Here is a 12,028-nt window from a genome sequence, read left to right on the forward strand (position 1 = left end):
CAGTGACATTACTCAAACCTGAGCCCTCGCTCACCTAACTTTACCATTTAGCTCTTCTTCCATTTGCCAGCAGTGTACCTTCAGCTACTGAAATGCTATTATTCCTCAGTTTCTTTAAACATGAATGGAGATACCTATCGGCACCTTTTAGAATATTCCTTAGAATAAATTAGGTGAAGCACCTAATAGGAAGGTGCCTGACAGGCAGTTATAGACTGACTGCTTTTGTGCGCAGGTTGTTTTCCTCCAACCCTGCTTCCTAGTTAAATTCTTCCATCCGTCCCACTTAAATCTGTTTCTTCTGAGAACCTTCCTTCCTCCTGGCCTGCATGAGCCCTGCTCACTGCACAGTCAAAGCAAGGACAGGAGACTCTTTGCCAAAGATAAAAGCGCATGAAAACACGCCTAGCATTTATTTAATCACAAACCTACAGACCCCTCAGTACACCCTTCTTGGGGCCTAGCCCTAACAATCCAAAGGTGACAACCTTGTGTACACGTGGTAGGAGGGGTAAGGAGTGTCTGTTGTTAACTCTGAAACGGGAACGATTCCTTCAAATGGAGAGCTGGGTGAAGGCCAGAGGTTGGGGGTTACCAACTTCTGAGTAGTGGGGGTCAGTAAAAGATCAGATAAACGAAAGAGGAACACATGATTTTACAACCCTTCCTCCAAGCCTCTGCCTTGGTGGGACAGGCTTCTATTTATTTCCCAGGCTGGGGAAACCCTCAGAAGTGTCCCTTCCTTCATTGCGTTCCTCTACGCGTTGAAATAAAGTTAACAGGTGCTGGTTCTGGGAACCTGGACTCAATACCCCCTACTACCCATCACCTCCTCAAACAATCCTTCGAGGAAGGAGGCATCTCTGCCCAAGGGTAGGGGCCTAACTCACTCATGATCTAGGTCTGGAATGTCAACCCACAAGATTTCAAGATCTGCCCCCCTCCCCAAAGGCAAGGTTAGCTCAAAACTTTCCTAGGTTAAGTCACCAGGTTCTCTCTCAGGAGGAAAGGATCCTAAGTACTACCCCCCGCCCCCTGCAGTGGAATGCTTGGATAGGATGCTGCTAAAGAATAAGGACTGTGATCTCCACATGGTGGCCTGATCTCATACACTCTTCCATACCTGAAATACTGGTGGCTGGGCTCTTCCTATAGGGAAGTTGCGGGGCCCAATTTCCCAAATAAAGGGTCTGGCTCTCATCCTCACTTCTGTTTCTGACCTGGGCAGGGCAGGGACCACAGTAAAGGGACAGGGTTGGTAAACCCTAGGGTGGGAGTTCCATCATTTTGACTCCTCTTCCTTGCAAGCAAGAGTGGCCATGATGAGGGTGGATGATACAGCATTCTGACACATCCTGATCCCAGACCTGGCTAGGGTAGTTCCCAGAGGACAGGGACAGACCTCATCCTGTCTCCTTCCTCCACCTGGGCAAGGGTGGGTCCCATGGGGCAGGGGCAAGGCTGGGATCTCCAGCGAACAGGCTCTGCTCACAAGGTGCTGGCTGGACCTGTGCGGAAGGGACAGGTCACCTGACTCCTTCTCCTTGCCTGTTATAGGGGTGGGGCCTCATCTCTTCCTCCAGAACACTGGGCAGGGCAGTCTCATAGGAGGGCAAGGGAAAGGTAGAACCTCATCTTGACTTATCCTCCTTTCCTGGGTGGGGAAATCCCAGGGGAGGGATGAGGCCTGATCAGGACTCGTCCTCCATGCTGAAGCTGCTGCGGCGGCTGCTGGCCTTAGAGACAGCGGGAGACACGGAAGAGAGCAGGGGGTCAGAGGCAGCCCGCAGTGGGGACAGGGCGTCCCCTGGCAGTCCCCCCAACACCCCCTCCTCCTCCTCCATCAGAATGTCCGTCAGCCCCAGATGGAAGGGGTCCCCTAGATCCCCCAGATGGTCGCTGGGAAAGTGCAGGTCCAGAAGGGCATCTGAAGGTGGCACTGGGGGCTGCTGATGGGGAGCACCCTGGGCAGGGCCCCCCCCTGCATGAAACGTTGCTACGCCTGGCCTGCCCTCCTCCTCAACGTCCAGCTGCTCTGGCTTGAGGTTGTCAGAGGCTGAAGTTGTGGCCAGGGAGACCAGCCCTGGGGTGGGAGGGACCGGCAGACCATGGATCTGGGCCTGCAGTTCGAGCTCCTGCAAAAAGTATGGGGTAGGTGTGGGATAAGATGGAGTTCAGAGCCCCTCAGAGGCAGAGGAATGTAACAGTTAGAAGGACAGGTTTTCTGGGTTCACATTCAGCCTCTACCACTCACTAGTCGCGTAACTTTAGGCAAGATGCTTAAAGTTTCTGAGCTTCAGAGGCCCAATCTGTAAAATGGATATAACATTGGTCCCTGTCTCATAGGGATACTGTGACGATTAACTTAGTAAGTGGAGATAAGGTCTTGTCACAGTGCATGGCACAAGATAAACGCAATGCACACTAGCCAATATTCATTATGATTCTTTTTAATAATGTTATGATTACTACTTATCACCATTATCATGATGATGGGAGTTGGGAAGCCCCGGGATCCCCCATTTATGTCAGAAGGGGAAATTCTGGTCTGTTCTTCCTCTGCCTCTGCCTTCAGGAAGCCCCCCTCACCCCTGCCACCACCTCCTCCTTCCAGACCTGAATTCGGAGCTGCAGGCTGCGGTTGGCTTGCTCCAGAGATCGCTGCCGGCTCTCCAGGTCTTTGGAGCGCTGCTGCTCCTTCTGCAACTTGCGGATATAATCCACAGAGGCTTTGAGAATGGTGCCTTTGTTCCAGCGCATCTCTCTACGGGGTTGAGGGGGAGGAAAAAATGGAGTGCTACATTTGGAGTCTCTCAGGATCTGGGGGTGTTGTGCCAGGTAGATGGAGTGCCCCACTCCATGCCTAGATCTTGGGGTAGGGTTACATCAAGGGTATGGACTGCTCACCTCCAGCCTGGAAACTTCCAAACCAGGAAGCCCTTTCTGACCTGACTCTTTACTACTACTTACTCCTCTCACCTCTGACGGATTCATCTTACTATGGCAACACTGACTTCTCAATGCTCCCAGGACACGGAAAGCCATTCCCACTTCAGGGCTATCAGCCCAGCTATGCCCTCTGCCTTGAACTGTTCCTCTCCCCCCGGAACACATAGTTCCTGCCTCCTCTCCTTAGGCTGTTTATCTCAATGCTGCTTTGTCTGCTGAGGCCTCTTCTGTTCCCTACTCTCTCCTCCTCCCAAATTGTAACCCTCCCCAATCCAACGTTCCCTCATCTTCCTCCTATTCCTTTTTTAAAGATTTTACTCATCTTTAAAGAAAGAAAGAGAGGGAGAAAGGGAGAGAAACATCAATGTGTGAGAGAAACATTGATCGGTTGCCTCTCACATGCCCCCACCTGGGGACCTGGCCCACAACCCAGGCATGTGCCCTGACTGGGAATTGAACCAGCAACCTATTAGCTTGCAGGCCGGTGCTCAATCTCCAGGGCCATACCAGCCAGGCCTCCTTTATTTTAAATTTTAGAGAAAGAAGAAGGAAGGGAGAAAGAGAGAGGGAGAAACATTGATGTGAGAGAGAAATGTTGACCAGTTGCCTTCCATACATGCTCCGACCAGGGACCAAACCTGCAACCAGGCTCATACCCTGACCGAGAATCAAACCAGCGACCTTTCAGTTTGTGGGATGACGCCCAACCAACTGAGCCACACCGGCCAGGGCTCTTCCTCTCATTGTAATTGCAGGGATTTTACTTATTTATCTTGTTTGCTGTCTATCTGCCTCCACTAAAATATCAGTTCCATGAGGTCAGGGATTTTTGTCTGTTTCATTCCCTCTGGTTGCCTCAGGGCCTCGCACAGTACCTGGCACAAAGCAGAGGCTCATTGTTTCCTGAACAAATATAGGAAGCACAAAATAAACAGAAAATGAAGTACCTATGTTGCACAGTGACCTGATGAGGCACATGGATCATAATATCATGAACCTAAAATTTTAGGTGGGGACATGGTGAGGCGGAATAACCCTGGCTCAGTATGAGGAAAGCTGAGTGGGAATGGGCCAGAGGAGCGGAACCACTGGGTGCTTCCCACCTAGGGTAGGCCCTCCTGAAAATGATTTTTAGGAGATTGCAGCCCCCACCCCACCTTCTGCCAGCCTGGGGCTCCCAGCCAAGACTCACGGGTCACTGGACTTGGGGATGAGGGTGCCCAGCTCTTTGATCCTGTCGTTAATGTTGAATCGCCTGCGACGTTCAACTTTGGAGAAAGGGGAGATAAAAGAGTGGGAAAGAATCATCAATAGGCCGGGGAGGGAAGAGGAGAAATTGGGACATTAGGAAACCGTTGCAGGGAAAGGCCCCTCAAAGCAGGGGGGGGCACAGAGTGAGGAAGGGGTGCAGAGCATGCCAGCAAGGACACGTGCTCTCACTCACTTAGGTTGTGATTGTCCTTCTTCTGCCGTTCCTTCAATAGGGCCTTGGCCTCTGTTTCTGGAAGAGAGTGGAAGTAGTCAGGTCCTTCTGGAAAAGCTGGGGGGGCAGCAAGTGCCGCTGAGGTAGGCTTTGATGGGCACAGGCAGAGGAAGTAACTTTTGGGAAAATGCCGTTCTTGCGGGGGAGGAGGTGGGTAGAGGTGGAAGAGGGCATACGAGGGATACACGGAAATGGAAAAATACAATAAAAGTAAATACAATTTTTTTAAATGCTACTTTTTATTACTCTGCAAGAAGCCACAGTGATAGACCATTTGTTAAACCCAAGATGAGAGTTAGCGGGGCGACGGCAGGACCGTGGGCCATGTGGACAAAGAAGGCAAAGGAGTCCCTATTTCTGTCTGATTAAACCCCTTTTCCCAAGACCAGGCCCACCCCCAGACCTGGTGGACACGGGGCTAACCCTGGCCCTTACCGGAGATCTCCCGTTTGATGTTGGGCAGCTCTGCTGGGCAGGAGTTGCTGACAGTGATGGTGGATGTGGCCACACCCTGACTACTGTACACATCAAGCAGATTCCCTGACACAGGCAGCTGGGGGCAGGCACGGCAGAGAAAGGATGGTTGGCAACAGACCACAGGCTCGGCCTCATCTCAGAACCAGGCTCCCTATCCTCCACACATCCCCAAAGACAGGCCCTCTAATGCAAGGAGAGGCTGACCCACACAGGAACCCTTCCTCCTCCCCTTAAGGGAAATTCACATAGCGACTGAATAGGAAGGACAGGGCCAAGTGGATCTCCCCTGCTTTACTGGGGACAGAGTCCGCCCAGCCTATTCATCATGCCCCTGCAGCCCCTGAAATCCCTCAGTGAGCTCTGAGGCCCCTCTCCCAAATTCTGGGGCTAACTCTGCGAAGAAATGCTGCAAAAGCACCCTTATAAGTTCTCTGTGGGCTCTGATGGAACATTTCAGTCCATTAGCAACCCCGTCTCCCATCCCAGCACAACATTCCAATTCAGCATTCACCATTGGAACACTCCAACCCAATCTTCTCAGACCTTGGGAAATGGTCACGACAATGTTCCATTGCCAAATCTGGCTTTATGGAGAGCTCCATCCCAATTTCCAGTCTTTGGCTGTGACTGTGCTGCACCACCTTACATACATGGTCTCCAGCTGCCACGTACCAAGGGCTTAACTCTAGTATGTTCTTGCATTTTCTGATCTCCCAGGATTTCTTGTCTAACTATACAACTAGGACTCCTTTTATGCCTGTCTACATTGCTTTCTCCCATTTTCACTCTCCTGAAGATACTCTAGGACAACATATTAATCTGGAAGTAATTAGTTCCATCTCTTGATGAGATTTCATCTCCTGAAAACCGCCCCCCCCACCAATCTGCTGGATCCATCTAATATGAGGCCCCAATCTCTAGCCATGTCCAAATCAATAAAAAGTTCTGATAAACTGGTGCCATCTTTATATATGCTTCTATCCTCTTGATAAGTTGGAAAGAAACAAAACTATAGCCATCTGGTATACCCCAAAGCAAATTATGGGACTCTTGGGATGTTACCCGATTGTTATAATTTATTGGTACATCCCTTGCTCTGGAAAGTTTTATCCACTCTCTACAGGGGCCTCAGCCTCTTGGCACAGTTCACTGCAAGAGACATGGTACACGGAATCACTTCAAGGTCCAACCACACCATGTTTTGAGACTTCTAGTGTGTTCCAATCTCTTGGTACACTCAAAATGCTAAGAGTCCCATCTCCTGGTCTCTTCCACAGTGAGGCTCAAGCACCTTGCTACATCCTAGTACCTCCGTGAAGTGCCTATCCTGTACATACCAAAATCCACAAGGTCTACCTTTCCATGCCATCCAACACAAGGCCCCAGAACACTGCTATTCCCTGTTATCATCACACAGTTTACCTCTCTACCTTAATACAACCCAAGGTGACAGTCTCTTATACACACAGCCAGTCCCAGTGCAGTCTCAGTGACACAGGGACATACTAATTGTCAGAACAACTTTGCCATCTTGGGACCTTACTGTGCTGGGGAGCTGTAGCCCTGCAGTGCCTCCGGGTAGATAGCTGAGCATCTCATCATTGTAACTGGACTCCAGGCTGATGATCTCATCAATGACATCATCAATCTGGGGAAAAAAGTAAATATGAAAAAGGGTTAAAAGAAGCTGGAGGGTGGCCCTGGCTGGTGTGGCTCCGTGGATTGAGTGCCAGCCTGCGAACCGAAGGGTGGTTGGTTCGATTCCCAGTCAGGGCACATGCTTGGGTTGTGGGCCACGTCCCCAGCGGGGGGTGCACGAGAAGCAATCACACACTGATGTTTCTCTTCCTCTCTAAAAACAAATAAAATCTTAAAAAAAAAGTTGGAGGGTGGAGCATAGAAAGGTTGCCTGCAGCCACATACCTCCTTCTCTGAGCTGGACCCGATGGTGAGCAGTGCCATAGGGCTGTTGGGGGCGCTGCCTGTGGGGCCAGTAGCATGGGTGGCCTCGGGGGCAGGGAGCGGCTGGGCACTAGCAGCCCCCGGTGGTGGGGTGAGGGCCTGGGAAGCCAGCTTGGGCCCAAGTGTGGTGGACAGGTACTGTTTCACCTGCTGCCTGCGCGCCTGCTGCAGGTGGTAGCGTGTTGGGTTCTCCAGATGAGTCTGCACCTGTGGAATCAGGGGAAGGAGGAACAGGAGGGGACAAGGTAGAACAGGGCTCAGAAGGGTGACTCTGGGCATACTAGGCCCAGAATCTGAGAACCCTAAAATACTGGTAAGTCTCTCCCAGGACCCAAATTCCCTCTCTTGGAAATCCCTCACAGCCCCTAGGATCTACCCATGGATGGTAGAATCCCTCAGTTTCTGGAGCTCCCTCTGTCACAGACCCCAGGACTCCACCCCGTCTCTATCACCAACCTAACAGACCCAGGAACTACATATTGCTTTCCAAGATATCCCAGTGGCCAAAGAACTCCTAATGCATCACAGATACATGAAGCTTTTCCTACAAAGTCACTGCACAGACCCTCTTGGGGCACTTATGAACTTTCATAATCCAAGACACCCTATAGCCCCCAGGAGCCCCTCACAATTCCACAAGAACATCTCAGCAACCCTAAACCCAATGGGACACTAGCACAACCTACTTTTAACAGTACCTAAAGACTTTCCTTAGAGCCCCAGGACGTCACTTAAAAGCCACCAGGACCACTTCCCAGTCATCAGGAGCCCCTCCCAGGGCCTCTGGACCTTACCTTGAGCACCTCCCTGGGCACCTGAGCAGGGGGAGGACGGCCCAATGTGTGGCCCCCAGCAGAAACACCAACCACAGAGATGGCAGGAGAGGCAGGTGCAGGGCTGGGGAAGGGAGAGGCTGCAGCCTGTTCCCGACGCTCACGCCTCTCCTGCTCCTGGGCCTGGGCCCGCATTAGCTGCTGCCGCAGCAAGACCCGCGATGAAGATGAAGATGACATGGCAGGGGTCCGGGAACCCACTGCAGAAGATGATGTAGACAGTGTAGCTGGGGTGGCTGGTGTGGCCTGCAGTGATATTGGGAGGCTGTGGAATGAGAAATATGGGGCCATAGGTAAGCTAAAAATCTAGTCCCAAACCTAAGGGGTCATAGTGTGATGGAGTAATCACAGGAACTGGGCCTGGCAGTAGCCCTCAGAGGTCAGTCTGGCGGGGGAATTTTAGCCTTCAGTCCTTATGGTGAAGCCTGGATTTGGATCTATTGAGCAGAGATGCCACTGCTTGGCTCTGGCAGAGGGCCTTTATCCTATTTAAAGGAGAATGGAAGGAAGCAGAATTGAGGCTGTGGCAGTAGACGTGGATATAGAGGGCTGTTATACTCAATTTGGGGCTGGAGATGCTCCCTCAGCTCCTGGGGGGTTGGCATCAGGCTACAGCGTAATCATCACTGCAGGCCCTTCTTCCTCCCCTGCCTGGGCCTCTAGTCCCAGGACTAGTCAGTCTTGAAAATCTCAGAAATTTCACAATCCTCTCTTCCTGCCCCTCTTCCAGGTCCCCTCCCCTCTCTTAGAGCCGAGGCCCATGACTCAGCACATTTAGACTTCCCCAGCTTGGGGAAAGAAAGGACTTGCAGGGGTTCCTCAAGGGCCTGGGGTGGGTGAGTTTGTTGAGTGGGGGAGGGGTGAGCAGGGGTTGTGGGTATGGCTCTGCCTACCTGGGCAAAGAGCTACAGCAGGCCATGCTCTGCCTTTGGGCACTCCAGGGATGCTGAAGGCCGTATTTGTGAATGAATGGGTGTGCAGGTGGGGTTGGGGGAGGCAGCTGAGGTCTAGACAGAGATACTATAATCCTAGCTTGGCCACCCGCTTTCATGTGCACGCGTTTTCTGGCCTCTCATTTTACTATCTGGAAAATAAAAGCTTGTGGGGAGAACGGATTGGGCTGGCACTAAGGGCCTCTCCCCACCAAGAGGGAATGGAGGGGCCTGAGGAATAGGGAAGGGAGTTGAGGGGAGTCAGAGGAGGCATACCTTGAGCGTACTGGTAAGGGCTGGCTTTTGAGTTCGTAAAAACTGTCAGGATCAAGGACGTTTTCTAATTCGATGTCAGCAACAATCCCGGACTCCGGAAGCAAAGAGTTCAGGCTGAGGGTGAGGTAGGGGTGGTTGTTATTGTAGGAAGACCTCTGCCCCTCCGAGAGAGAAAGAGGGGGGAGAGAGAGAGAAAGAGGGGGGGAGAGAGAGAGAAAGAGGGGGGAGAGAGAAAGGGGGGAGAGGGGGAGAGAGAGAGAAAAAGAGAGAAGGGGGGGGAGGGAGGGAGGGAGAAAGGAAGGAAACAATTATCTCTAACATTCAGTCATTCCACTGGTTACCATCACCATGAATTCCAAAGTCTTCTCTCCTCCCCCACCCCCTCTCCATTCTCTTTTGCTGTGTTACCCATAGTCCCTTAAGATTCAAAATAATAAGTGCCTGGGCCCCAACACCTTGCTCTAACATTCACGTGTAACCACAACCTGGGTGTGAGGAAAATGGAAATGAAGAATTTAGGAATGACAGATTCATTTTGCAAGCTTCCTGACTTTGCATTTAGAGTTCTCCCACCCCCACACCCCCTACTGTTTTCCTGGCAGCTGAATGTGAGCCCACGTTTGTCCACACACATGCAGCACGGTAGGGGCATCCCCTCGGTATAGCAGTCCATTGTAGCACAAACTGAAGCATCACAAAGAGAACCAGGGTCAAAGATTCACTTTATGGAAGGATCTACCACTTTGCAAACGAGTTTCCCCACCCCAGTCAGAGTTCCTGGGATGCCGACACAGACACAAATACAAAACAGGAATATCAAAAACACCCTTCAGTCCAACAATCTGGATTTACAAGAGGAAGAATTTGGGTGGAAGACACACTTTATGCGAGCTTTCTTTTCTTGGCCAGATGAGCCTGCCCACAGCAATCCTGGTTTTTTTGGATAGATCAAAACACACATGCTTCCAGTGCCTCCAATACCAACACCCACTGACACACAAAAGAAGCCATGTACACCCCTCGCTTTCAACTATCCCCACTACTGTGATGATCTAGGTTGTTGTTATAAAGGCATTAAAAGATGGTGAATCTATATATGAAACGGCTCCTGCTCAGCCCTTGATGCTGGGTGCAAGACCCTACTGTGCAGGGGACATCGAGCTGCACACAGGTGGATATGCATCCTTGAATTTAGCTAAATATTTAGAATCCTGAGGTTGTGAGTAACTATACTTGACAAGGATTTTCTCCCCTCCCAGAGGATCTGTCTTCCCTCCTTTCCTCATCCTCAGACGAGGCCCTAAAACCACCCAGGAAGTTGGGAAGAGGAAGCCAAAGGATCCGCTGAGCTCAGCACAATTCCAGGCAGAAAGTAGGCAAAGCCCCTTCCCCCACTTACACATCCATTGCACAGAATTTAGGAGAAAAGGGGGCTGGGCTTCCAAGGCTACTGATAGCAATGAGGTTAAGAGATCAGATAAGACCCACCCAGATAGGGACGGGGCAATTCATCTGGGGACAGATTCAAGATTACCTCCAGGGTCTAAGACACAGACTGGGAGGGTGTGATAAAAACAGTGTGTGTGTGTGTGTGTGTGTGGGTGTGTAGGGGGTAAGAAGAGCTTGGCTTGCTGAGAGGTCAGGGCAGGTGGCAACAGTAAGACCATCCTCGGGGTTCCCCTCAAAAGTCTGAGGCCTTCTCTGAGCTAAGACAAGCACCAACTCCATCACCTCTGCCTAGCAGTCGCTCATTTAAACCCCAACGTTCAGGTGGGGTGAGAGTGCACGGGGGCTTTTTCACTATTTCACTAGCCCTGATAAGATTCAGCTAGGTGGACCGGGATGGGTGAGATTATTCTTGTCAAGTCTTGATTAATATTGCTTCTCTAACTCACATACACTTGCAAGGCTGGACCCACGCAGCATATCTGAGACACCCCCAAATCCCTCCAGATGCATATTATCCCCCCAAAAGGCCTCCAGCAACCAACTATTGGAAATCACCAAGCTCCTAAGATAGCACCTCTGTCCTGCAAAACCCCTTCTCTGACACACAAAAAGAAAAAGTCCCTTACAATCAGTGCCTCATCTGGAGAGTTCCCCCTCAACTTCATTCCCCTCATGCCTGACTCAAGGACCCCAAACTACGCTTCTAATTAGAGTCTCAGTCCCCTAAATTCAACTACCCTAGACCAGTTTCTGGACACAACGGGGTACGTCCCTCTAGACCCGGTCAAGACACCCCCACCCCAAAACTGAACCAGGCCTCCCTTTAATGCACTTCCACGACCTTTAAGCCTCAGTCCACGTAGGCCATTGCCAGATTTCTTAGGTGCCCCCCGAAGACGGGTGCCCTGACGTCCTCCAAGCCCAGGCCGAAACCCCCTAATCCCAGCCCGGGCCCCCCGCTGCACCCAAATCAGGATCCCGTGCACCCCAGTTAGCACTACTGACCCCAAGCGGCCCCGCACCTGAGCAGCTGGGCTGAGTCGGCCGGACTGCGCTCCTCCAATAGCACGAACACCGCTCGAGGACCCCCCGCGCTAGCCTCTACACTGTCCCGGGCTGGCTCGGCTGCATGAGACATGACGCCCGGCTCCGGGCGAGCCCTGCCAGGCCGGTCGGGCTTCAGCCCGACCCCCCCCTAACAAAATAAGTGTACCCCTCCCCCTGCTCGCCACCGCCTCCTCCGCTAAGCCATGGAAGGAGCTCTGCGCGGGCGGGCAGCGTCGGGAAGATGGGATGGGCTGTGAGTCATCCTCCGCCCCGAACGGACCTACACCAACCCCCCCCAGCCCAGAACCTAACCCCGACGACCGCCCTCCTCCCGCTCGTCCCCTTCCTCCTCCTCCCTGGGCTGGGGAAACTCCACAGGAAGTGACCGCATGTAGGATAGTCTGCACGCCGCGCTCCGCCCTCTAAGTGAGGCGGCCAATCATCAAGGGCTTGTTCAAGAACCGGCTCTAAACCACGCCAACGACGCGGAGGGAAAACTAGATTAGCCAGCCCTCATTCAGAAAAGGGGGAGCCTAGGCCACGCTCAGAGACGAAGGCAAATCATTGAGAGGCAACTTAATGAAGCCACGCCTTCTCCTCGCAGAGTACCCCTCTGCGAG

General features: G+C 52.1%; 1 protein-coding gene across 3 annotated transcripts; it reads right to left on the minus strand.

Moving 5' to 3' along the window:
* Positions 1-373: 373 nt before the first annotated feature.
* On the minus strand, positions 374-11,761 carry TFE3 (transcription factor binding to IGHM enhancer 3). 3 transcript variants are annotated; one of them, XM_037062453.1, is made up of 10 exons: positions 11,384-11,761; positions 8,913-9,026; positions 7,666-7,969; positions 7,019-7,078; positions 6,453-6,557; positions 4,868-4,985; positions 4,394-4,450; positions 4,142-4,217; positions 2,617-2,764; positions 374-2,135 (listed from the first exon to the last, which is right to left on the minus strand). In XM_037062453.1, exons 1-10 carry the CDS (start codon positions 11,497-11,499, stop codon positions 1,692-1,694), a joined length of 1,542 nt encoding a protein of 513 aa, XP_036918348.1. In that variant the 5' UTR covers positions 11,500-11,761; the 3' UTR covers positions 374-1,691. The 3 variants fall into 3 exon arrangements, with proteins under 3 accessions (XP_036918348.1, XP_036918345.1, XP_036918347.1); XM_037062450.1 differs by having other exon boundaries at positions 6,833-7,078; positions 11,384-11,760; XM_037062452.1 differs by lacking the exon at positions 11,384-11,761 and adding an exon at positions 8,598-8,788 and having other exon boundaries at positions 6,833-7,078; positions 8,913-9,004.
* Positions 11,762-12,028: the final 267 nt, after the last annotated feature.

This window comes from Sturnira hondurensis, unplaced genomic scaffold (assembly GCF_014824575.4).
Source record: "Sturnira hondurensis isolate 20B ecotype Veracruz unplaced genomic scaffold, ASM1482457v3 Scaffold0013994, whole genome shotgun sequence".
NCBI classification, from domain to species: domain Eukaryota; kingdom Metazoa; phylum Chordata; class Mammalia; order Chiroptera; family Phyllostomidae; genus Sturnira; species Sturnira hondurensis.

Bases quoted from the DNA above. Each gene is read 5' to 3' on its own strand.
- TFE3 (XM_037062450.1), bottom strand. From the start codon at position 11,499: ATGTCTCATGCAGCCGAGCCAGCCCGGGACAGTGTAGAGGCTAGCGCG. The intron at 9,027-11,383 runs GTGCGGGGCCGC...CCTCACCCTCAG, and splicing joins GACTCAGCCCAGCTGCTCAG to CCTGAACTCTTTGCTTCCGG. The intron at 7,970-8,912 runs GTATGCCTCCTC...CTCATTCCACAG, and splicing joins CCCTTACCAGTACGCTCAAG to CCTCCCAATATCACTGCAGG.